General features: G+C 39.1%; 1 protein-coding gene across 1 annotated transcript in view; it reads right to left on the bottom strand.

Moving 5' to 3' along the window:
- The window catches only part of GYPA (glycophorin A (MNS blood group)), a 38,742-nt gene extending 11,126 nt beyond the window's left edge, over positions 1-27,616 (bottom strand). The window contains exons 1-4 of the mRNA XM_028102243.2: positions 27,459-27,616; positions 26,593-26,698; positions 22,931-23,063; positions 19,082-19,132 (exon numbers count right to left, since the gene is read on the bottom strand). Of these exons, the coding sequence (XP_027958044.2) occupies positions 19,082-19,132; positions 22,931-23,063; positions 26,593-26,698; positions 27,459-27,616 (448 nt within the window). The remainder of the gene's footprint in view (positions 1-19,081; positions 19,133-22,930; positions 23,064-26,592; positions 26,699-27,458) is intronic.
- Positions 27,617-27,893: the final 277 nt, after the last annotated feature.

Below are 27,893 nucleotides of genomic sequence, written 5' to 3'. Positions count from 1 at the left end.
TTTGACAGAAAGAGGAAGGATTGGGAGAGGGAGAAGTAGGCTTCCCGCTGAGCAGGGAGCCCGATGCGGGACTTGATCCCAGGATCCTGGGACCATGACCTGAGCCGAAGGCAGACGCTTAACAACTGAGCCACCCAGGTGCCCCCTAAGTTCATCTTCAACACTCAAGTGTGATTATTTAAAAGATAATTTAAGAAGAAATACCTGATGATAGGAATTTTAACTTTCAACATACATTGAAATCAAAATTATGGAAAGGAAAATTTTTATTAAGAATCAATGAAACTACATAAAAATATAAAAAAGGATAACTAATGAACTAAAATTATCTATATCTCTTAGTTAATGTTACATCTCCTGTACACCTTTCAGTTCAGCATAATTATTTACAGGTAGGGCATACATTTATAATCACTTTAGGACACCAAATGGGTTCTTTTGAAACATAAAACTTGTTTCCAGGGCTGCTAGTTCCCAGGGCTAGCTCATTTTGAATTCCCTCAGCATTAGAACAGTGTTTTGCTCATAATAGGTATTCAGTGAAATACTAATAGTTATAAATTTTTAGCCAATTTCTTATAGAGAAACAACCAGGGGAGTTTGCAGATTGCATCTAAAATGAACATAACAGTGAATTAAACAAGCCATATGGCAAAGTGGCATCCACAGAATGAGGACAAGCGTATTTGAAAAACAGGCATTCACTGAAGACCAACAAAATATTTTCAACATTTCAATAACAAGCACATACTTTTAAGACCAAAAAAAATCTAAAACTGAAAAACAAAACAATCCACACCAAAGTTTTTAAGAGTTAAAAGAGTTAAAATGTTAAAAATTTAACCAAAGCCATTGAGTTTTGACTGTGAACACAAATATGCCCTACTCCAGGCTTCCTAACTCTTCTGCAGGACATCAAGGACCGCCTAAGTGGGGATTTGCAGGGGTCAGATAGGGAGGTGCTCAGTCTATGGGTGGGTGCCCCCTCTTCTTTGTGAACACCTGTAAGACCCTGCATGACCCAGCCCCCCACCTGTCTCCCCGTCTAGTTGCTTGCCCCTCAACCTTCTCTCTCCAGGCTCCAGGCTTGCTAGACACATTTTGGTTCCTCAAATGCACCATACTCTTAACCATGCCCATACCTTTGTGCCTCCTCTTCCCTCTGCCTGATGTATCCCTTCCCAACCCCATCTGGCCTAGCTGTCTGCCTTTCAGGTCTCAGTTCAATGCCATTTCCTTTTTGAGATCCTTTCTTATCTCCCCTACTTGGACCACAAACTCCACCAAGTACCCAGGGCTTGGCATGGTGTGGTAAAGGCTCAATGAAATCTTATGATTGCCTGTTTGGAATCCAGATATGTCTTCCAAGGGCCCCAGTGGTTCCTGGGAACCTTGGGTATTCATTCATTTATTCATTAGGTCACAAAATTGTTTTAGCATGCCTACTTTGTGCTAGGTACAAAGAACACAATAACTAACTAACTAACTAAACTAACTAACTAACTAATTAAATCATGGTCTTCCCAGCAAGGAAATTCCAACTTAGTAAAGAGACACAACGATTTGATCTAAGTCTCATAATGAGTTTTAGGTGGTGGTGACGTGCAGCACAAAGGAGGCTGTGGTCAATTCTATGGGGAGGAGGAGGAGGTCGAAAGAACTCAGGGAGGTGTTTTTGGAACTCATGTTGCAAGAACTCTAGGATTTTGACCGTGTGGATATTTAGGTACTGAGTCAGCAGTGCCAGCCTTGCCCTGGAGTTTGACACATCACTGAGGGATCTGCAAGCATCTATGGGGCTACAGCGCAACATGTGAACAGAGCAACGCCGCGAGCAAGCGAGGGAAACAGCTGAAGAGGTTAGCAGAGCACAGGAGCACCATGTGTTGTGGGCCCTGGTAGGGAATTCGGACTGTATCCTTAAAGCAGTGGAGAGACAATAAAGGGTTTGAGGCCAAATTTTCATTTCAGGGAGATCACTGTGAATAGTAGGTTGGAGGATGTGGGGGAAAAGAGCTTGCCCAGAACTCATCCCAAGAGGACTCTGCCTCTCGTTCAGTAGTGGCCAAGATAAGCAGGCCCTTTGTAACCAGCCATCCCTCCTCACAGAGGGTCCTTATCACTACTTGGCCTTGCTTTTGGTGGAGAAGACCTATAGTCTGAGGGCTTACTGACATAGAAAATGAAAGCATGTTGTAAAAAAAAATATGGCAAAGACCATATTAGGTCTTAGGATCTAACATCTCTTAAAACAGGTACTTTAGTGCTTTAAATTTTAAACAAATGAATAAGCAAAGTATATATAACTCTTTTTTTTTTTTGGTATTGAAACGGGAAGATGTTTAGGGAGACAGACCTCATTAAAATAAGTTTTGAACTTTATCAAAACCATTTTCAGTCTCTAGCAAATAGATGTCTTTCTTCTCCAACAGCTATTTCTCAGAGGAAATGAGCATTTCGTGGAAATTTTTTTCGGAAGAAGCAGAGGCTGAAGAACAAGGCTCTAAACTATAGTCAGAATTCAGGAATATCTAACATTGAAGGCAACACATTGTTTAGAGAAAAAAAGTCCTTGAGGTAATTTCCAAAAATTACATATACTTGACTCAAGTCCCAACTGCGAATGTTGCATTCTACTACATAAAAACTGATTGGTGGTCAAATTGATTTGAGGTTGAAATTTTCTATTTATATCCTTAGAAATGCCTGCTTTAGTTCTCCAGATTTAGTTGCTTTGATGCAATTTCTTATTATAGTCACCTAAAGTCACCAACACAGTAAGTAAATAAATACAGTAAATAAATGCCCTAAGAGCAACTTGATAAAAAATGTTTTTAAACATCATTTCCTCAACAATCAAATATCTGGAACTGATCTATAAAAGGATCTTTGTCATGTTTTCCTTCCATTTTCAGAAAAAAAAATCTTGTATTTCAATAGTAGTTAATACCCATGCTTGCTCAGCAGTATGAGGAGCGCTCAGAATCTCTTACTAAAGTACATAGTTTACAAAAAAATGTCAGCTTGAAGGATCAATAATTTTGCTCACTCACATAAGCTTTTCTATTTTCTAGCACTTAGTTAAATTTTAAAGAACTTGCTGGTTATTCTAAGATAGATTCACATGGGACAATTTGAAGAATTTTATCAATCACTTCAAATTAAATATACTAGCCTCTGGTTGAAAATGTCATCTAGGAGAAACAAAAGAAGTATCTCTTTGTACATCCTCCTGTGCTTAAGCTACTTTCAAAATTCAAGGTAAGGAAAGTAAAATCCCACAACACGTACCCCTAACAACCACCAGGAATGTTTTGATGCTTACATTTGGCAGCAATAGCCCTCAAGTCTGTGTGGTTCTCCCACATTCCTTGGGCCCTAATCAGCTAACGGACATTTGTGGACATATGCAGTTACACAAAGGTGCAAATTTTCTGTGAATAAGGGGATTTTAAGCAGGGCTTTTTACAGTAGAATCTTCAGCTGGGTTGACTAGGTCAAAAGCATCCAAGCAAATTTGTAACCATTAAACAGCAGACATGGTTTGCCTACACCTCTTAGGGACAGGGTTATGAGAAACATCTCTCTCCTTTTTCCCCCTAGATTTCTGTAGCTAAATCAGCTTTCAACAAATCTGATTGCATCGTTCACAAATTAAAGGTCAACTTAAATATTGTCCTCTTTAATTCAGAATGTACTTTTATACTTTATATTACAAGGTCTCTTGGAACATCTATTTTTTTAATTTTTTTATTGTTATGTTAATCACCATATATTACATCATTAGTTTTTGGTGCAGTGTTCCATGATTCATTGTTTGTTCATAACACCCAGTGCTCCATGCAGAACGTGCCCTCCTCAATACCCATCACCAGGCTAACCCATCCCCCTACCCCCCTCCCCTCTAGAACCCTCAGTTTGTTTTTCAGAGTCCATCATCTCTCATGGTTCGTCTCCCCCTCTGACATACTCCCCTTTTCTTCCTCTCCTGTTATCTTCTTCTTTTTCTTTTTTCTTAAAATATGTTGCGTTATTTGTTTCAGAAGTAGAGATCTGTGATTCAACAGTCTTGCACAATTCACAGCACTCACCGTAGCACATACCCTCCCCAATGTCTATCACCCAGCCACCCCATCCCTCCCACCCCCAACCACTCCAGTAACACTCAGTTTGTTTCCTGAGATTAAGAATTCCTCATATCAGTGAGGTCATGTGATACATGTCTTTCTCTGATTGACTTATTTCACTCAGCATAACACCCTCCAGTTCCATCCACGTCGTTGCAAATGGCAAGATCTCCTTCCTTTTGATGGCTGCATAATATTCCATTGTGTATATATACCACATCTTCTTTATCCATTCATCTGTCGATGGGCATCTTGGCTCTTTCCACAGTTTGGCTATTGTGGACACTGCTGCTATAAACATTGGGGTGCACGTACCCCTTCGGGTCCCTACATTTGTATCTTTGTGGTAAATACCCAGTAGTGCAATTGCTGGATCGAACGGTAGCTCTAATTTCAACTGTTTGAGGAACCTCCATACTGTTTTCCAGAGTGGTTGCACCAGCTTGCATTCCCACCAACAGTGTAGGAGGGTTCCCCTTTCGAGGGTCTCTTGGAACATCTAATCCAACTTCCTTACTTTACAGATAAGAAATTTGATATCATAAAAATTAACTGATAAGCTCAGTTTAACACAGCTGGTAAGGAACAGAACCGAGACCTAATTCTGCTGATATCAAATAATATATCCATTTCTAAATCTGTGCCTGGTTGAAATCTTGCCAGCAAGATTTCTTGGATATTTTAGCATATTAGTTGGTGAACATCAGGGTGCACTGAACATACACAAAAAGACAAATTCCTTGCGATTCTGGGATCCTACGGGCTAGGAGTTTTAAAATAGTCATATATTCTTCATTTTGATTTTTTCACACCAATTTATTGCACTAATTACATTATATCTCTTAGCCCTCAGTATCTTCTTGCTATAGCCACGAAGAGAAACCATTTTCTTTTCTAGTAATATTGACATAAGGGTCATTTTTAAAAATCTGTTCACTTCTTCTAGGAAGAACACATCAAAACTATACCCGAAAAATTCCAGTTCTCTAGGAGAAACATATATAGCTTGAGGTATTACAGATGTGTCAGCATCTGGCTACCCAACACTGCACATTTCCTTAGTTCCTCTGAAATATGTACTCTGAAGTCCTTACCCCATGTCTACTTACAATGACTCACCATCTGAACCTTGAAGGATGGGAAGAATTTTAGGTAGAAATGTGGAAGAGGGGAATTAAGGTCAAGAAATAATGTGAGCTAAAATGCGAAGACAGAAGAGTTGCAATGTGCATTCATGTGGAGACCAGGGGGCAGTCAGCAGGTCAAGGCTGGTAAACTTCTCAGACTCACAAGACTTTAAAGTTCAAGTAGCAAATTAGTGCAAAATAAAATACAAGAGTAGCTGCAGCAAGGCCTCAAACTCATTGTTTAAAATTTTGTTTCAGTTGCCAGACACTGAAATGGCATTTGCTATGGTACTTCTTACAAAGTACATTACAGGGACTGGAACTGAATCCCATAATTTTAGGTTTGGGAAGGATGTAAGGAATGAATGAATCTATACCATCCAGAATATTAAAGATTCCAAATGTTCATGATTGTATCATCTCACACTTACATAGTATCTGAATTGTTCCCAAACACTAACCTCTTTTGTCTCTTATCCTCACTGCTCTGACCTCACAGTTGCTCACTAAAACTTTTACCAGCCTGAGACGTCCATGTGTTGAGGCAGGGAGCATGGGAAGGCCCCTGTCTCCGTTCCCAATGCACCAAAAAGGTGGCGCGACTTGTGGGCCCATGACACGTTAGGGATACAATGCGGAATAGGGGTCCAGTCTCCTGACACTCTCCTCTATGCTCTACCCACCAAATCACACGGCTTTCCCAAACAGTTGACATTTCTAACATGAAATGTTATAAGAAAGAATAACAATAAAGTGCAATGTTGGACAAATACCCTACAGTCTTGCTTAATGCGCAAACTTCCAGTAGCTGAGCTCCTGTCTCAATGTGATAAAGCCGGCTCTCACAGATGCTGGTTTGGGTTTGGTTCCCTCCTGACTTGCAGTTGATAGAAGTCTTATCTCGCAAAAGCAAACTCTTACAAGAACACACCCTACATATGAAATGCCTTAGGTAGTTTCCAAGTCAGAAAACTAACTTTTCTAAGTGCTATAGTTTTTTTGTTTTGTTTTGTTTTGTTTTGTTTTTTTGTTTTGGCATTGTGATGACCATGAAAATTGATTGATAAATTTATCTGTGGAAGTTTTACACAGCTAATGTGCGATCAGACAGGGACAAAAACTCACATCTTCTGACTTCCAACTCAGTGTCTCTTTGGCCATACCCTCTTGTTTTATACAGAATGAATGTATAAATGGGGATCTTGCCTGTTCCAAAAAAACTGTTTGGAGGACACTCTTGCTGTGAAGCAGTATTTTAAAGGAAATATTCAGTTTTGCTCTTGAACCACAGGATTGACAAGCTCACTCTGGGTCGAGTTTGTAATAATATAGTCAGATATCCATCCTATCCGTTGTCATTGATTTTTCTTTTTTGGAAGGGTTTTAGAAAGCCAAAATAGCCAATTACAATTTAGAAAAACTGAGCTTCCTAAAGAATGTGATGACACTTGAGCCTAGTGTTTTGAATAGCCCTCAATATTTTGTTTGAACTGTCTGGTCAAGAGCTCTTAAAGACAGGAGCAGCCTGTTAACTGGTGCATTTCGTGAGTGAGGCGTCCAATGCAATGACCCAGTTTCTGCTTATCTACAGAGTGGCATGCTCTGGCAGCTCCCATGCAGCCAAGTGGTCACACTTCTGCCTTCCTTAACTTGAGGGAATAACAGCTCCTCACTGAGTCCTCATTGTGGACTAGGTTGACAACTTCCCTCGAGGAACCTTGAATGTGATAGCCTGATTCTGGACTGCCCAGCTGCTGGCCATCCTCATTGTCCCAAATCATTGTTGAGGCAGAGGGATAGAGAGAAAAATCAGCCTATAATCTCAGCCACTGTACTTTCTTCAGCCCAGACAGAAAGAAAGCAAGGGATATTTTTCTCCCAGTGAGAAAGGAGGTCAGAGTTCCAGTCCTGGCTTTGCCACTAACTAGTTGAGGATCTGAATAGGTCACTGCACTTATCTGGGTGAAAGTTTCTTGCTTCTAAGATGAGAGTAATGGAACAGATATCCCCTGAGGAACTTCACTAGTCCAAAATCACGGACATTTATATGGCTGAAATAATAATCTTCGTATTTGACATGTTGCTTATTCACTACATTCTGGGTATCCTCTCTTGCCATCTTCAAGACAATTACCTGAGTGCATAATATTATATATTAATCATTATTTGTAGAGAAAAATAAAGATCAGAAACATTGCCTAACTTGCCTAAGGTATCCAGTTGATAAATGGCAGAGCTGGGTTTTGAATTCAGATCTAGTTGACTGCAGAATTGTCTGTGAAAGTCTACCATGATCTACGCAGAATAAAAAGAATGAAAGCACCAAATAAGTTGCTTCCAGACTTCAGATTCTCAACAAATTTATGCAACAACTCTCAAGCAAGCCTTCACTTATGGTAAATCAGGGCTAACTGAAAAGATACAAAAATAATAATTCATCTTGTGCATAACCTGAGATGGCAGGGGTGTACCTCTACCATAGAAGTGGAGGGTGTAGAGAATAGATGTAGCCACATTATGGAAAGACAGATGTTTCTGGTTAGTAACAACTTGTTAGCTGAAATTTCACTTTTTTGAGTCAAGCGTCTTCCAATCCAGTTACTACTGCCTACTCCAAATCCTCAGAACCAGAGAGGATTTCACATACTTCAGGTGTGCCAGCTTTTTTTAAGACATTGGCATTTTGGTAGCTGAACTCCCTGCGCACATTAGGTTTGAGCCTAAAGAAGTTAGGCAGGATGAGAAAAATTCTAATTAAAAGTGAAAATTTTATCCCAAAGTTCTCACACCACCGATACTTTCTGCCGCCGGTTGAACAATGACAAACAGCAATAATAGAAACTAGACCAGTATTCTCAATCCTGACTGCATATTGGAATCATCTGGGGTACCCAGGCCTGAGATTCCAATGTGTTGCCAGCAGTGAGAGCCATTGCTCCAGACTAAATTCACACGTAGAAACTTCATTTTCCTGGGTTTTGAGATCTATTCTTGTATTTCCTAAGGTCTTATGTCACCCTTATCTAGAGCTTGAGCAAATCCAGAAAACAATTGGATATTAGCCTGAGTTGCTTGAGAAATAATAACATTCACCATTTGTCATATTAAACGATGGCATTTCTTGTGGTTTTGTCTTAGAAAAGTCCCTCTCCCCCACATCAGATTTAACCTGATGCATTTTCCAAAGGTAAGTTCCTCAGTGTGTGAACATACTGGAATATGAACATAGTGGAATGGCTCGGATGGAAACGTGGGTAGTGGGCCAGGAGCCTCACACCCTGTGTCCACGGCCCCTGGAAGCAGCTCCAAGGAACTCCACAAGAACTTAGTTGGGAAATCCTCAGTCTAAAACTGAGTTTTCAAACTGCAAAATGAGATCCCTTGTGGAGGAGTTGGCAGACTTTCTGTAAAGGGACAAAGAATAAATGTTTTAGGCTTTGTGGGCCACATGGTTGGTTTCTGTTACAACTTTGTCATTACAGTGCAAAACCAGCCATAGACAGTATGTTAGCCAAAGCATAAGTAAATAAGTATGGCTTTGTTTCAATAATTGTTTACGGACAATAACATTTTAATTTTATGTAATATTCACATGTCACAAACTATTATTCTTCTTCTGATTTTTTAAAACACTCAAAAAGTAAAAACCATTGTTAACTTGAAGGTCGTACGAAACCAGGTGGTAGACTGGATTTGGCTCACAGGCTATAGTGTGCTGGTGCCTCTGTTAGTGTATGTAGAATCTCTGGCTATGGAACTCAATCATCACTATTTTTTAGGGAGAGCCCCTCCAACACGTAGTCAGGATAGTGAATTCCTATAGTAATCAGACTTGAAATCAATTCACTGTGTCGTTACTACTGCATTAAAATATTAAATTGTATGAAATAGAAGAGAGTGCATCACATAATAAGGACAGTTATTATTTTGTGGAATTTTGATTCATATATGTTGATGTATTTGTGTAGAGTGAGTTGCAGTGTACATTAACTACGTCTTAATCACATTTGAATGTGTCTTGAGGTTGAGATACCTTGCTATCCCTATCTGAATACCTGACCTCCAGAGGGGCTGAGGGAATCAACAGCCCATGACACAAGTGAGATCCATTCAAGGCACCTATGAGCTGTTGGCTAGTGGGCTCCACCCTAGAACAATCTTACCCAGCTTCTACAGGATCCATAAAAGCAGTTGGAGTTTCTATGTGTACTGTGCCATTAAAACGACTTTGGGGTTCTAAGAGAGAATTCTTTAAAAACATAAAGTTAGCCAACAGGATAATTACAAAGAGGCTATATACCTTCAAAACACGTAAGAGGATAAGGGCAAACTGACCATAGCAGATATGTCAAAACATCAGAAATAAATCATTAAAAAAAGGAAGTATGGAATAAAGATAACAAAAGACACTAAATGTCAGTTGTGAATCCATAAATGCATATAAATGAAATTTCCACATTAAAATACAAAGACCTTTAGATGAGTCAAAATAGACAGGAATAAAAGACCCCAACAAATGTATGCTAGATGACAAGGAACACAAATAAAACAGAAGAATGCAAAATGTGTAAAGAATAAGTGCAAAGGTATATTAGACAAATTAAGATAAAAATAGGAATCAAAATTTTAAAAATAGATAAAGTAGAATTAAAGGCAAAGACATTTAAAAAGACATGGAGGATTAAGTGATATTGTTAAAGGATATATTGCACAATGATTCTTAGGTAAATATGGACCATTATATCCCCAGAACATAGCAACAAGAAATACCAAGCAAAAGAAGAAATTGACAGAATTACAGTAGCAGTGGAACAATTTTAACAGTTTTCTCCAACTGTGATAGAGTGATGAAGCAAAACAATAAACGCTGATAGGACTTGAAAAACATCTGGCTTGCAATCACAAGTGATTGATGTTTACTTTTTTGGAGTAATAAATCAGTGAGAACAAACTTTATCATGTGTTGCTGTCTTCCATACCCTCATTTCGAAGTGACATTGCTGAATTGCCTGACAAGATGCTTTTGGGATCTGCACCCGACAGAACAGTTCAGGGAGGACGCCAAGAGGCATATTTGTGCAGTGTTTCTCCCAGCAGGATGCCACAATTCCTCTTGCCAGTTGCCTTCAACCCATGGACTATTCTCAGGTTTTGTACTTTGGGATTACTTTATTTCATTTGATTTTTAAATATAATCGTGCCTGAGAAATAAGTGGGAATCATCAAAGGGAGATCCCAAGATAAAAAGGCTATCTAGCCCAGATTAAAAGGAACAAAAGGCTAACATCATAGTCACACAATCTGGGCTCACTAACTGCACCAGAAGGAGAAGGCAGACCATCAGCCTTGACTACAGTCTCTGCATTAGAGAAAGCACGAGCAGAGCACTGAGTGACAATGTTGCAAGAGTAAGGAAGAGCCAAGCCTGGAACATCTCTCTGTAAGAGAGAAATCAGGCAATTTAATGTACTGAGTAAGTGCACAGATTCTAGAGCCAGCATGCATGCATTCAAACTAATTTCCCTAACCACTATCTGAGACCTTGGGCAACGTGGCTAATCTCTTTGTACCTTTGTTTCACCTTTTGTGAAATGGGATAATAATTGTCTTTCTCTTACAGGTTCTTGATTGAGTTAAATGAGTTAAAATATGCCTAAGTTTTGCACAAATAGAAAAGCCAATCTTAAATATGGGATTGTTAGGAACCACAAATAACCAAACTAATCTTGAAAAGGAACAGAGGTGGAAGACTTACACTTCAAAATTTCAAAACTTAGTACAAAGCAACAGTAATCAAAACAGCGTGCTGCTGCTCAAAGAATCAATGGAAGAGAATTGAGAGTATGAAAGTAATCCCATACATATATCAATTGATTTTCAACAAGGGTGCCAGACCATGAAATGGTGAAGTAATAGTCTCGTCAACAAATTGTGCTGGGACAACTAGTATCCTAATGCAAAAGAATGAAGTTGGATTCTTATCTCACACTATCCAAAAATATCAAATCAAAACACGGACCAAAGACATAAATATAAGAGTTAAAACTATAAAACCCTTAGTTGGAAACATGGAGTAAGCCTCTATGACCTTGGATTTGCAGTCAGTGGTTTTCTTTTTTAAGATATGATGCCAACGGGGCACCTGGGTGGCTCAGTCGGTTAAGTGTCCGCCTTCGGCTCAGGTCATGATCCCAGGGTCCTGGGATCGAGCCCCACACGGGGCTCCCTGCTCAGCAGGACCTGCTTCTCCCTCTCCCCCTGCCTGCTGCCCCCCTTGCTTGTGCTCTTTCTCTCTGTCAAATAAATAAATAAAATCTTTAAAAAAAAGCTATGGGGCACCTGGGTGGCTCAGATGGTTAAGCATCTGCCTTCGGCTCAGTTCATGATCCCAGGGTCCTGGGATCGAGTCCTGCATCAGGCTCCCTGCTCCTTGGGAGCCTGCTTCTCCCTCTGCCTCTCTCTCTCTGTCTCTCATGAATAAATAAGTAAAATCTTTAAAAAAAAAGATATGAAGCCAAAATACATGTAACAAAATTTTAAAAAATAGATAAATTGGACTTTATCAAGATCAAAACCTTCCGTGTATTAAAGGATGCTCTCAAGAGAGTAAAAAAAAAAAAAAAAAAAAAAAAACAGATGCAAATCATCTGTCTGCTAAGGGTCTAGTATCCAGAATACACAAAGAACTGTTATAATGTAACAAAAACACAAGCAACCCAATTTAAAGATGGGCAAAGAACTCAGGTAGACATTTCTCCAAGAAGATATACAAATGGCCAACAAGCACATGAAAATATGCTTAATACCATCAGTCACTAAGGAAATGCAGATCAAAACCACAATGAGATACGACTTCACACACCTACTAGAAAATAACAAGTGTGGCTGGAGATGTGGAGAGACTGGAGCTCTCATACACTCCTGGAGGGACTGTAGAATAGTTCAGCTTCTGTGGAAAAAGTATGGCATCTCCTCAATAAGTTATATATAAAATACCATATGACCCCAAATTTCTACTCCTAGGTAAACTCAAAAGAGAATCGAAAATAGGTGTTAAAAAAAAAACTTGTACAAAAATCTTTATAACAACACTATTTACAAAAGCTAAACAAGTAGAAATGACCCAACGTTCACCAACTGATGAATGAATAGATAAAATGTGGTATATCCATGCAATGGAATAAATACAACATGGATGAAACTTGAAAACATTATGCTAAGTGAATGAAGCCAGACATAAAAGGCCATGTATTATATAATTACATTCATATGAAATATTCAGAATAGGAAAACTGATAGAGACAGAAAGCAAATTAATGGTTACCAAGGCTGGTGGGAGGGGAAATGAGAATTTAATGTATCAGGTATTTCCTTTTAGGGTTATGAAAATGTTCTGAAACTAGATAGTAGCTATGGGTGTACAACATTGTGAATATACTAAATACCACCAAGTTGCATATGTAAAAATGGTTAAAATGGTGAAATTTGTTACATGTATGTCTCTACAATAAAAAAATTAAATATATGTACCTGACTGAGAGTAGTGCTTGGCACTAAATAAATGCTGTATGAATACTGGTATTATTCTTTGGAATCTAACTGTATGCAGAACCTAGGGTATACTATACCAATCTAGAGATGGATGTGCCAAAGATGATTAAATAACTATTTATAGAACTTTGTACAATAAAAATAAAGATGACATCTTCTTTTCTAGTGCTTACATATAATAATTTGGGTTACAAATAAACTCAACCAAAATCCCAAAGTGGGAATTATATAGGGCATAGTGTCTGACCAAATACAATAAAATGAGAAATTTGTATGGGGAAAAAAGTGAAGGAAATAATAAAATTTAAGGAAATAACCAACTGCAACAAAGTAAAGTATTAATGCAGGAGTTATTGACTAGTTTGAAATTGAAGCAAGAACACCTCTTAACCAAATAATGGCCAAAAGTAAACTTACAAACACACAATCTCAATTGATCATTATTAAACAAAAAATGATAATAAATAAAATGAGCAAAAGAATAGCAAAGTAAAGCTTACCGAAATTAAGGAAGGAGTCAATAAAGATAAGAGCAAAAATGACTAAGTATAAAATACCGAAATTGATTAATACGTCAAAATATTTTTTGAAGACTTAATAAAATAAACAAACCATTACAAGTTTCAACCAAGACATGTTGAGAACATAAAACACAAATATGTAATTATTAGGAATGAGAAAAGATGCATAAAATTCACAGATAGCATTTTTAATTAAAAACCATTAATTAAAATAAAACGTATTTATCAAATTCAACACCCAAAGAACAAATAATCCAATCAAGAAATGGTCAGAAGACATAAACAGACATTTCTCCAAAGAAGACATCCAAATGGCCAACAGACACATGAAAACATGCTCAATGTCACTTGGCATCATGGAAATACAAATCAAAACCATAATGAGATATGACCCAGCAAATGCACTACTGGATATTTACCCCAAAGATACAAATGTAGTGATCCGAAGGGGTACGTGCACCCCGATGTTTATAGCAGCAATGTCCACAATAGCCAAACTATGGAAAGAGCCAAGATGTCCATCGACAGATGAATGGATAAAGAAGATGTGGTGTGTGTGCATACACACACACACACACACACACACACACACACACACACACACATATATAATGGAATATTATGCAGCCATCAAAAGGAATGAAATCTTGCCATTTGCAATGACATGGATGGAACTGGAGGGTATTGTGCTGAGCGAAATAAGTCAATCAGAGAAAGACATGTATCATATGACCTCACTGATATGAGGAATTCTTAATCTCAGGAAACAAACTGAGGGTTGTTGGAGTGGTGGGGGGTGGGAGGCATGGAGTGGGTGGGTGATAGACATTGGGGAGGGGATGTGCTATGATGAGTGCTGTGAATTTTGTAAGACTATTGAATCACAGACCTGTACCTCTGAAACAAATAATACATTGTATGTTAAAAAAAAAAAGAAGATAGTAGGAAGGGAAAAATGAAGGGGGGGAAATCAGAGGGGGAGACAAACCATGAGAGACTATGGACTCTGAGAAACAAACTGAGGGTTCTAGAGGGGAGGGAGGTGGGGTGATGGGTTAGCCTGGTGATGGGTATTAAAGAGGGCACATATTGAATGGAGCACTGGGTGTTATATGCAAACAATGAATCATGGAACACTACATCAAAAACTAATGATGTAATGTATGGTGATTAACATAACATAATAAAATAAAAATAAAATAAAAAAAAAACCCATAATGAGATACCTCCTCACACCAGTCAGAATGATTAAAATTAACCACTCAGGAAACGACAGATGTTGGCAAGGATTTGGAGAAAGGGGAACTCTCTTACACTGTTGGTGGGAATGCAAGCCACTCTGGAAAACAGTACGGAAAACAGTATGGAATTTCCTCAAAAAGTTGAAAATAGATCTACCCTATGACCCAGCAATTGCACTACTGGGTATTTACCCCAAAGATACAAATGTAGTGATCCGAAGGGGCACACGCACCCCAATGTTTATAGCAGCAATGTCTACAATAGCCAAACTATGGAAACAGCCAAGATGTCCATCCACAGATGAATCAACAAAGAAGATGTGGTATATATATATATATATATATATATATATATATATATATATATATGATGGAATATTACTCAGGCATCAAAAAATGAAATCTTGTTATTTGCAATGACGTTTGTATGGAACTAGAGGGTGTTATGCTAAACGAAATAAGCCAATCAGAGAAAGACAATTATCATATGATCTCGCTGAATTGTGGAATTTGAAGAAACAAAACAGAAGATCATAGGGGAAGAGAGGAAAAAAATAAAACAAGATGAAATCAGAGTGGGAGACAAACCATAAGAGATTCTTAAGCATAGGAAACAAACTGAGGGTTGCTGGAGGGGGGAGTGATGGAAGGCTAGACTAACTGAGTGATGGACATTGAGGAGGGCACGTGATGTAATGAGCACTGGGTGTTATATAAGACTGATGAATCACTGACCTCTACCTCTGAAACTAATAATACATTATATGTTAATTGAATTTAAGTAAAAAATTAAAAGATAAACTAAACTAAAATAAACTAAAATAAAAAGCGTCTTGGAAAAATATATATGATTGAACACCTAATGAAAAAAAGCCTGAGAAATAAATAGCCGTAAAAAAGGAACACGGTCAAAAATTTCCCTCAAGAGATACATTCAATGAGGAAATAACTAGGCAAATCAAACAAAACAACTCTTTTGGAGCCTTCAAAAAAATCAATGCCATTAAAAAAAAAGTTGGGTAATTATTCTAAACTAAAATAGATGCAGCAACCAAAATCAATGAACGAATGTAGGTTAAAATTTGATTTTAAATAAAAACAGCTATAAAAGACATTCATGGGACAATTGGAAAAATGTGAATATAAAGATTATATTATGGTATTACTATTAATATTGTTAAATTTGAAATAATGTGATTACTTAGGAGAATATCCTTTTTCTTAGGAGATGAATGTGAAAATGATTATAGGTGAAGTGTCATAATGTCTGTAACTTAACGTTCAAATGACATGACAAAAGTATATGTATATTTATACACTTATAGACAGATAAAGCAAATATGGTCAATTATTCACAATTATTGAATCAAGAAAGATAATATATGAATATTTCTGCTAGTCTTCTTTGAGTTTTTCCATGTGTTTGGAATTTTTCAAAATAAAAATTTAGAGAAAAGAAATGGGATAATATAATTTACCATATTCGCGTACACATGAAGAAAATATATTGTTTGCCTAATCTTGTAAAAAAATCTTTCTACTATGATTGGAAGAGATGACTCTTCTCCAAAATATCTTTAAAACTGGCATATAGTGATTAATAAATTATTTTTGAATAAAAGGGCAAAAATTCATTTACCTTTTTGATAGCAAATGCATGTGTGCCCACAAATGAATTGCAGAAAAAATTGATATATAACAAATATAGGTAAAATAATCCTAAAACAAATATTAAATGCAGCACAATATTAAAAGAATACAAGAGCCAAGGAACTGATACGAGGATGGGAAGCATAGGGCAATATCATAATATCCATTGATATAATTCATTGTTTCAACACACTGAAGAATAAAAATACAGGAAAAAACAAACTAGTAAGATGAACAGACATTCTTAAAGAAAAGCAAAAAATGTTTGAAAAATATTCCTGTTATACTTAGTGTAATAGATATTTTCTCTCTCATGATAACTGTCAGGAAATTTATTATTATACCATTAAGATATGGAAGTCAGCTTTCCCAAAGTTTCAACTATGATTCATAAAAGGTATTTTATAGAATTTTAGATCTTTTCTTGATCAAATCTCTTCATTTAAGGTTAGCGGGAAATTTCTTAACATGATAAGGATAATTTACTGAAAGCAACAGACATTATAATTAATGGTGTGACATTCATATTATGGACAGTCTCAAAACAAGGATGACTACTATCATGACCATTATAGAACATTAACATATATAACATTGAGAAGTTCTAACAAATGCAAAAGAATAGGAAAGGAGCAGCTATAAGTATTTATTTCAAGTGAAGAAACAAAATTTCTTTTTATAGGGAATACAATTGCTTAATTTTGAAAATTGAAGAGAATCAACTATCTTAACAACAACAACAAAAAAGGTTAGTGATGTCACTTACAAAACGAACATACAGAAAGTAATAAATTCATGTTAGGCTATCGACCAACAATTTGAAAATACAAGGAAACATTTTTTTTTAAAGATTTTATCTTTCATTTATTTGAGACAGAGAGTGCGCGTGAGAGTGCATGAGGAGTGGGAAGGACAGAGGGAGAAGTGGGGTCCCGGCTGAGCAGGGAGCCCGATGTGGGACTCGATCCCAGGACCCTGGGACCATGACCTGAGCCGAAGGCAGACGCTTAACTGACTGAGCCACCCAGGCGCCTCAGAAACGTGTTTTAATTAAGATAATAACAGAACATGTAAAATACCTCTTCAAAGAGGAAACTTATAAATTTATCTAAAGTTTCTTTCAGAATTTTTTTCAACTCTTCGGAGGTTGTAAGAGAGGACTCAGTAGAAAAACATGATGTATTCCCAATTCAGAGATTTACTATTATAAAATTTTTTATTTGCTACGAGGTAATTTACTCATTTAATTCCATCATTCATTCTATACTAACCAAATAACATGGGAATACTTTTATGTTGCATAAAGGATAACTTTCCCAAATGATTCTGGAACTCATCTGGAGGCATAAACAAAAACTTCTGGCTTCCGGTCAAGGCAAACCAGCTTGTTGCAGACCAAGCCTCCTGCCCATGGTGAGTAGAAGAGCTGAGCAAATGGAAAGCATCTGGGGAGGGCATCAGAGCTGACCAGGACAGCAGGCTCTGGAGGTGGAGGGGAGGTGCAGATGGGTGAGCTTGACGTTGGCCAGCAGCTCTCCTCTGAAGACATTTGTCTATTTGCAAGTGATGCCTGAGAGGCTGTGAAACTTGTGAGAGATTTTAATGGTCTCACAGAAGTAGGGGTTCAGGGCCCACTGAAGATGAGAAGCTACAACAAACGCCTGGAATTTTAAGTTGGGGCCCCCAAAACGCTACTCCCTAGAAGTAGGGGTGAATAGAAAGAGAGCTTTCCAGAAGACTGAATGCTGGCTGCAGCTCTCAGAGGCTTGGTTGCTGAGTGGATGAAGATGTTTCTTCTCCAGGAACTGCCCACCAGAAGCCAGGGTCTCAGCTGGCTCTGCTCTCCCTGCCCTCACTCCACCCCCAGATCTGACTCGGAGGGATCCCGGCTGTATTTTGAATTATGATATTTTATTCACCATTGATTTTTTTGAATTAATCTTGAGTTTTAAAAAATATTTCATTAAAGTATTTATCTTGATGACTTAAGGTTTTGGTGCCCCCTTAAATTTGGTCCTGAGACCTCTCCTCTTACACCTTTGCTTTGGGGGGCTGGTATCATGCTCGGGAACGGAGAGAAGAATGTACAATGTTTTATGATTTGGGGCTTATGATGTTTTTAGAGTCACTTACTTTTCTGAGACAGGCCTGGGCCAGAACACTCCCTGACTCCCATGATGTGGTAGAAGTGTTTCAGTGAATAAAGCATCCTAAGATTCTATATGCTGCCACTTTTCTGATACTCTTAGCTGCTAGAATGTGGCAGTTGGCAGCTTGGGGCTGTGCATCATAACAGAGTTGTGCATCATAACAGATGTGTATGAGTTGTGTATCATAACAGAAACAAACCCTATAAAAATGGAAAATGGGAAAATTATTAATGATGGTTTATCTCATCTGTTCACCAACAATTCTTGCTTTTTTTTTTCCTCTACCAGATCCCTGAAATCAGTTTCACCAGACATTGTAACCAAGTTTATTTGAGTAGTAATAACCACAATGAAATGCATCTACCAGGATCTTGGTTTTCCTGTTAATATTTGTCAGCATTGCTTCATGATAGAGCCTTCTTAGAAAGCAGAGATTTGTTCAGTTTGCTTTTACATTTTTTTAACTTTTCCTAATTACATCTTACTGATTCTCCTTGCAGAAAATTTAAAAAGCATCAAAAAACAAGAAAAAAGGTCACCTACAATGCCAACACCTGGAGATAACCCTGGGATGTTTCTTCTCAGGACTGTTGCTTTAGTTTCCATCTAGGTCGTGTATCACGGAAGACCACACAGACAGGTACTTATTAAATATGCAGAAATGATGACAATGGCTGGAAATCTATTACCCATCTGCTTTTGTTGGTAACTTACTTGGTAATTCATGAGCTGTGGTTTCAGAGACATTTTGAGTAGAAATATAACCTATAAAGACAAGTTGGGGAAATCACTTAAAATGTGCCTCCTAAATTGGTTCATAGGTGTATTCAATAATCCTCTAGAAACCAAAGTAAAAAAAATTCATCAAAAGAATGTTAAGTCTGGCTTCCCAATTTAAAATTAATATGTCAGGTTTTTTTAGATTTATTTTTTGATAAATAAATAAGCCAAAACCAAGAGTTGGACACCTAACGAACTATGCCACACAGGCACCCCGAATGTGTGTCAGTTTTCAAATACCATCTCTCCTTCCCCCTCTCTTGGGGATCCTTCCCCAGGCATTCATAGCGGGTGTCCATTTCTTCCTAAAAACCCAATTTCACTCCAAGCTAATGAGATTCATAAGTTTGGGGACTACACTACAGGTCATCTCAGACTGAGCTTTGAGAAGTCACTGAAGTTTAGAGATGGAAGGGATTCTAGGTACTATTTATTCCGTGTTTTATTCAATAGACACAAGGAAACGGAGGATGGATAGAGTCTCCACAGTTAAATTAGTCTGCAGCAAAATTTGGGTCATTTGTCATTTCTGCAGCTACTATTTATTAAGTGCTTACTTTGCCCCTCGCAATGTGTGGGATGCGTAAGTAAAGACGCAGGTTTTACTTTGAAGAAATTGAAGTGGTCCCTGAAACCCAGCTCGGAACGCTTTCCTATAACTTCTACATGGGCGGAAAGACTCTCTGGGATCACCGAAGAAGAAGGAGATGCCTTGTTTCTTCACTTAGTCATTCTAAGCATGTGCTTTTCAAACTGATATACCTACAGATGTATGTAGTAAGATGCTCAGGGTATCAGGGTTTATCTACACGGAGCTCTCATTTTGTCTCAACAACCGAAAACAAATATTCCTTCTTTTCTTCTCCCACCTCCCTCCCTTTACTTGCTTCCTTGTTGATTCAACCAATATCCTACTACATGTGAAGAGCTGTGCTCGATTCTGGAGATACACTAAGGAATAAAACAGCCATAATACCTGAGCCTTTGGTTCTTCCAATGAAATCGGTATATTGTGGCCTAGAATACAAATTTTGCATAAATTTTAAAGTAAAATCAGGAGATTTTAAGAGGGTCGTGGTTTATGACATCATTTGCTGGTCGGAGTGTTGCAATACTCTATTCTCAAATTCCTTCTTAGCATCCGAATCAGATTTTCAAAGAAAAGCTTTGAACACACTAAGTTTTCTCCTGTGTCAGAGCTTCTGCCCTTGCTCTTCCCCCTACCTTCAATGCCTTGCCCCAAGATTTCTCAAGCTGGCTTTTTTTCGTGGTTCACTTCTCGGCATAAATGTTACTTACTCAGAGAAAAATTTCCTGCTACTCTTTTGTAAATCAGCCCGCTGCATTATGTTCATCACCTTTCCTGGTTTAATTTTCTTTGTGTTATTTGCCACTGTTCTTTCGTTAGTAGTTCACTTATTCGGTTTAATGTTGGTGTTCCCTCCCACTGTCTGCCCCCACCCACCCCGAGTGGCTCCTCCCCAGGAGCTCACTGATCTTACTGCTGTGGCCTCAGTGTCCAGCCCCTGGCACGTAAGTGCCGAAAGACCACATGAATTCCGGGGCCAGGAATCAGATAATTTCAAGAGAACTTACTCTCTATTTAGAGGATGACATCTGATAAATTTAGAATTAGAAATATTGGTTTTACCCTTAAGATTTCTAGGGAAAGAAAAATAATCTTTTTGTTCTCCCTAGCCAAAGATGTTTAACCAGCCTCACACTTTCCAGATTTCTCCACTTCAACTGCTGAGGGGTGGCGGGGGTGGGGGGCAGGATCCTGCTCAGACACCTTTCTATTATTCTGTAAAGTAGTCATGTCCACAGAGTTTCTTCAGAGGGTTTCAGAAAAGGTCAAGATGGTAGCAGCATTGGCACTGAGGGCCCAGGGGGCCTTTGGAGTCACGTGGCCTTGATCTCTCATGAAGTTTTCATTGAAGGCCTTAGTACACTATTGCTTGAGCAGGTGTAGATACAAAGAATTTATTTCTTTTCCAGGAACCTTTTCCAAATATCCCACACCACCCCCACTGCAAAAAAAAAAAAAAAAAAAAAAAAAAATGGGTAATGCGTCTAGTTGGATTGAGTAGGCCCCCTTCCGCCTCTGAATAACACAAAGAATACCTTTTCTCCCTTCTGTGTAATAACTGTAGAAGTACTGGAATATATTTAAATGTTATACCACATCCCCTCTGCTTGTTTTCTCTTCTTCAAGCTGTCTTTATACTTTGCTACTTGAAAAAAATTAGAGCAATTCTGTTAGTGTTCTGTTTTCCTGTAATTTTCCCGTATTCCGACTTCTCAGAAATCATCGTCACATATCCAGGTTTGCTCCCTAGTCAATAATTACTATCATAGCTAAATTATTTATTAATTTGCTATTCCTTTGTTTAGTCCTTATTTCATTCCTGGGAGGCAGGTACCAACATTGTAGACATTTTAAAGATGAAGACACCGAGGCAAAGAGAGGGTACGTTGCCTTGATATTCCCCAGCCTTTCTGATGTGGAAGCAGGTTTGAGCCTAGTTCTGTTTCTCATGCCTGCATTTTAACCATTACACTATCTTATCTCCTAATATATGTTATAAAATGCTGGATCCCTTCCCTCTCTCCTACAGAGTGCCCAGTAGCTCCTTGAGCTGTGCTCCAATTTGAGTCAGAGTAATGTCTGGGGGTTAAATACATTTCAGGTAACTGCCTGCTTCTTTTTCTGTGCTGGGCACTAGTATTTCTAACACATAGACACTGCACTTGAGAAGGCATTAACCATACCACTCTCAGGAAGAGGCCAAAAATATTGCTAATTTAATACAACTTAATAATACTCCATCTTATGGTCATGAGATCGAGCCCTGCATTGGGCTCAGCGCTGAGCATGGAGCATGCTTGGGATTCTCTCTCCCTCTCCCCCTGCCCCTCCCTGCTCTCTCTCTCTCTCAAAATAAAAAAATTAAAAAAAAAAAAAGGGGATGCCTGTGTGGATCAGTCAGTTATGCACCTGCCTTCCACCCAGATCATGATCCCAGGGTCCTGGGATCGAGCCCCGTGTTGGGCTCCCTGCTCAGGGGGGGTCCTGCTTCTCCCTCTCCTCCCCTCTCGTTCTCTCTCTCACTATTTCTCTCTTTGAAATAAATAAATAAAATCTTTAAAAATCATAAAATAAATAAAAATAAATAATACTCCATGTTATTTCTTTATCTTAATGAATTGATTTTGACATTTTCATTTCTCTACAAACCACATAATACCTAAGCCAGATTTTCTTCTTCCTCCATCGTACCTCAGTAACAGACCACAGAGAGGGAAACAACTCCTCCATGAATTCAGAGTTCATGCTGTAGCTTATACTCTATTGGCGGCAGAAGGAGGAAATTAGAATTTTTTCAGAAAGCTTTTTTGAAAACTGAGGACCGAATATCCACCTTCATTCGTGGTTCTTTAATTTAGAAGTTAAACACAAAGAAGGCAACAAATTTATTCACATGGAGATATTTCTTATAGTATTTGATACAATTCTTTTCACTGTAGCTAGGCTTAGAACTGAAGCATGCTTCTCATACTGGAAAATTGTGATCCCGCCACAACTACCGAGCACCTGAGCACCTTAATCCAATTCCTTCCGCCTTGCCAGCTCAGTTCCAATAAAAATCCACCCACCATCTGAGATACTATTCATTCATTTATTCGTTTAAGTAAGATAGAACTTAGAGCAGGCAGTTTATATTTTAATCTATGAAATTTAATATCCAATATAACAGCATCATGCTAAAAAAATCCACTTACCCGAGAGTAGTAATATAATTACTATTTTTTCGTACATCCTGAGATCATGAGCTGGCTCTCGATAGTCAGTGCTGGGAAACCACCAAAGACGGACTGGTGTGGCGGACCGTGGCTCCCGCCCGGGTGCTGTTATCTTTCAGACACACTTTTTGAGGCACCAGTTGATAGGCCTGGGAGGCATTTTAAATTATGCAAATTTGTCAAACATCTGTCAGTAAAGATGCATGGATAGCTGCTCAACTGGCATTATTAGAGTGTTAAGTAAAATCTTCACTGCAGGGAACTGGCTGCTACATGTTAAATTTACTTGGCATAAATTAAGTGGGCATTGCAAGGCAGTGATGGTCTTCAGGAGCTGCCTAATTGGGCCTTGAAGGCCTGAGATGGGGGCCCTGAGCTAGTCTGGGGTTGCTCTTAGGGAGCTAGAGACCTTCTCAGGTTTCATGTAGAGATCTTTGCGGGCCCAGATAAAAGTGACTTCTTACATGTGAACTGAATGTATTGGAGCACTTACATTGCCATTGAGTGCTCTGAGGTTTTGAAAGAACTCTCACACTCATGACAAGTCACACAGTGATCTGAGAATACATGAGATACAAGAAAATTTCAGTTCAAACCAGAGTTTCAATGCAACAGCTAGAGCCCACATGGTGGCAGTCAGGGTGTCGTTCCTCTCCAAAACATGCCTCGCCTAAGCAAGCACAAGTGTGTGCCAGGACAATCATGCAAACACGCAAAAACAAAAGCAGATGACCCCAAAACCTTGTTGTAAAGCAGGTTAAAGTGAGGGGTATGGCCATCTGAGGAAGGTCCATTTTAAAGGGAGGCAGAAAATGAAACAATAAGAATTAGATCTGAAACAGCTCAAAAGAAGGCGATTTGGGTATTCTACTTAAATCTTCCTGTTAGAGCCGTGAGTATCTTTCCTGCTTGCCCCAGAAAATCAACTTGCTAAGTCAGGAATTTGTCAAATAAATTATATGTAAATTTTTACCCAAAATGTGGTTTAAAAAGCTATTCATGAAACTAATGGTTTGCACCTTCAGGGAATGGAGCCACAGAGAGAAAAAAAAATCTTTTACTGGGGAAAAGATGGAGATAAAGGTCAGCTAACATCCCAGACAGGGGGTTCTGAGGGACAGAGCGGGCACTGAGATGTAAGCTTGAAGGGGGACTAAGACTGAGGGACACAGAGGGGGACTCTGAGGGACAGCGCAAGAACGATAAAGCCTCAGAATCCTAGAGCCCCTCTGAAGGTCCTACCAATTCATGCAAAGCAGTTATAGCAAAATTTACACATAGTTAAATGTAATCAATATTTAGGAAACCAATAGCTTGCTTAAATTTAGTATTTGCTATGGCTGGGTATCAGGTTGGGTTGCAGAAATTGTTTTTAGCAGACAGTCGAGTAAAGGAGATTTATTTTGGATATTAATATGAGCAATAAGATTATTCCACACGATTTCATATTTCTAAGGTGAGAACAATTAGCATGAGCCTTAAAAATGCAATTTCCCTTTGAAAATAAGTAAATAGTCACTATCCTCACACTGGATTACTAGGCAGCTATTAAAATGACATTTTCAGAAAATCAAATCAAATCATGTTTTCAAAAACAGTACATATGGAGACTCAAGATAAAAATGGAAAATGGCAAGATCCAAAACTGTATATACAAGAATAAAATCCTGTTTTTTTTTTCTTCTGTGTTTGTTACCTCTGCCTGGAACATACTTACTCTCTTCTTACATGATCGACTTCTATTCTGCTTAAGATCTCAATTTAAGAGTACTTCCTCCAGGAAGCCTTCCCTGACTTCCTAAGTCTTCATCAGGGGTTCCTGTTCTGTACTTGTACCCCGTTCTCCTCTTATCAGAGGGCTTACCCTATTGCACTGCACATTGCATCTTTGTGTCCTCGCTGGACTACGAGTTCTAAGTGTGCATGCCCTGCCTGTGGCCATCTTCCCACTGAGTGCTTGGGGCACAACTGACAATAAATATTTGTCAAATCAATGAAGGACAAATGAATATTGCACTGCAGAGGAAAGCAATTTCTCTTAGGCAATGTTGGGGAGTAGAGGTGGGTCTAGCTATCTATCCACCCGTCTCCCATGTCACATCGTAGCTTCAGGTTACTTAACCTGCTGCATGGAAGTCTCTCGCTAAGGCAGAAGGAGAAAAGGAAAATCAGTCTAAAATCTATACCATCTTCAGCCTGGATTGACTGGCCTCTGAGAACACTCTTCTTAATGTGACCTCCTGCTTTCCTGGCGAATCACTTCATTAACCACTCTTGGAACTCCTGCAACACTTAAGCTAGTTCATTTGTTTTCCTGCATGATTATTTCGTTGTATTGGTAAGTCTTGTCTCCCTTGTTCTACCTCCAGCATCTGGCAGAATACCCTACCGACGCTGAGGGGCAGTCAGTAAATTGTCGTCAGTGTTGGCCACCAGACCACATAGGCAACTGCCACAGCAAAGAACATCAGGCCACAGGAAAGAAATGGATGCTTTGCTCTTGGTCACCGGGAAGGGCTAGTTAGTTCTTACTAAGGTGGGGAGCGGGAATTGACCTTGGGTCAAGTATGGCTCTGTAGTTTCCTTCAGGCAAGACATGTTGACCCTACCTGGCCTGATGAAAGACAGGCAAAACCTGTAGGGTTCTCAGCGTAGAAACTGGAGGTGAGCCCCCGCATTACACACAGGGTGCGTGGAAGTAGAACTGCACAGTGACCTCTAGTGGCACGTCTGCATAATGGAAGGAAAAATGTGAGCCCTGAAAACACAGCAGAAAAAAATGTACATCAGATTTCACTTCTCCCTTCCACGCATCTCCCCCAACTTCTTTATATTCTTACTGAAACATATATTCCAGATCACCATAAAACCCCACCTGTGAGATGCATCGTGCACATGTGTCAGACAAATTTGTATACCTTTTGAGAATTTTGGGTCTATGCCTAAAGTAAAACAAGTACTTTTGAGACGTTTCATCAAACATAGAAACCTTATCTCAATTTCGTGGTCTTTGGGCTATTTTTTCTTGATTGTCACTAGTCCAGAAGAAGGATGAATTACAATGTGGCAGAGGAGGAAAGTCTATTTGGATCTACCAACCTAGTTCCAACTTGTTTCCCCAAGGGGAAGTGTCCCTTTTTGCCAATTACTAATGTCCCAACTGTTTCAAGACCAGACTATGCCTCGAGATGGTTGCATGCTAGTCTGATCCACCTGTGGAGAAGTCTACTGTGGGTGCTTTGCGCGGAGAACCCAAGAGGAGGGGAGACGTGGGGAAGTTGATACAGTGGCTTCACCCTAGGAAGCCGCAGCCTGCTTTGCCTTGACTTTCTTTTGTTATCTTAGCATTTCAAAATTAAAATAAACACAAATATGACAAATCTGGTGCTCAAAATAACCCTATTAGAGAGACAGAACAGATACAGGTTTCCCCTGCTAACCAAAAGTAGAACTTTCTCGTGCAACTTTTCATAGGCCAAATGGCATAAAGCAAAGAAGTGGTTACTGTTAATTTATATAGAAACATATCCGAGCGTTTCCAGAACCCTTCCAAAAACCCTCTCTTCGGCTTTTCTAATACCTTAGGACACATCTTACTAAAGGAGGCACAAAATAAATGGAGATAAAGCACAGGTGCTCACAGACAAGCTCGAGGCTGTGAAGGCTTGACGCTGAGATGCTGAGTGTAGTTCCCGAGGAAGGAGCTTGTGGACGCTCTCGCAGCTCCGGTTTGTGCAGCCGTCACAGCTGTCAGCCGCCAAACACACTGAACGCTATTTTCACTTCTCGTCTTTTTTTCCTAAAAGCGAAAATCCTCTTCGGATTTCTTTTGATTACTGGAAACAGGTTTTAATGTAGGTCCTTCGTTAAAGCAGAGTGGTGCAACACGAACTTTCAAAAAGCGAGGGATACCTGTGTTATCCTTATTTTATACATGAGAAAATGGAGGGGTCGATAAGAGATCGCAAATGTATCCCTTAATTTGATTGGGCTCCAAGTATCTTTTTTTTTTTTTTAAGATTCTATTTATTTATTTGACAGAGAGAGACACAGCGAGAGAGGGAACACAAGTAGGGGGAATAGAAGAGGCAGAGGCAGTCTTCCCGCGGAGCAGGGAGCCCCATGCGGGGCTTGATTCCAGGACCCTGGGACCATGACCTGAGCCGAGGGCCGACGCTTAATGACTGAGCCACCCAGGTGCCCCTCTAAGTGTCTTTTTAAGCATGTTGATCTAGTTGCCAATATCTAGAAGGAGGTGTATTTTAATTAAAAATCAGGAAATGATTTACTTATATTTTTAATATTTTAATAAAAATGAGGTATGTATTGTCCATATCAGGCATTTATTACGAGGGGATTTAATTAAAAGTTTGGCCCCTCTTAAAGGTCAGGAGGATTCAGCAAGAGTGAGCTTTGCATTCCCACATAGCCAGGATCCCCTGGAGCTGAGGGAGGATTGGCTGTCCTTGGGTCAGGTAGCCTTTCTGGAGTTAGCCAAGTCCTGCACCTGATGCTTGCAGCAGTCAGCTCAGACTGCGTTATAATCGGGAGGAACCTCAAAGCCTCAGTGTCTTCAACAGCACTGGTTCCTTTCCCGCTCACGTTACGTTTTGTCTGTGGAAAGGCTAGGGCTTCTAGGATCCAGACTGAGGGAGCAGCCCCCATTTAGAATCTGCTGTTCTTGTTGCAGGTGAAAGAGAAAAATGGCCCAACAGGGCAATGGCTTTTAACGCTTCTGCTCAGACACGGGACATGCCATTTTTGCTCACAGTTTATTGGCCAAAGCAAATTACAAGTCAAGCTGACATCAGTGGGGCGAGGAAGTATACTTCCTCCAAAGGGAAGTCCTGCAAGTCATACGATAATGGTGAGGCTATATAACTCACTTTCAGGAAGAGCAGTGGATAATAGAGAGCAATGATATAATCGACTGCATCCATTT

The sequence above is a fragment of the Eumetopias jubatus genome, unplaced genomic scaffold (genome assembly GCF_037043125.1).
Source record: "Eumetopias jubatus isolate StellerSeaLion01/CBP00866 unplaced genomic scaffold, mEumJub1_p1.0 scaffold_2, whole genome shotgun sequence".
Lineage (NCBI taxonomy): Eukaryota > Metazoa > Chordata > Mammalia > Carnivora > Otariidae > Eumetopias > Eumetopias jubatus.
This window is presented reverse-complemented; position numbering and strand designations above follow the sequence as displayed.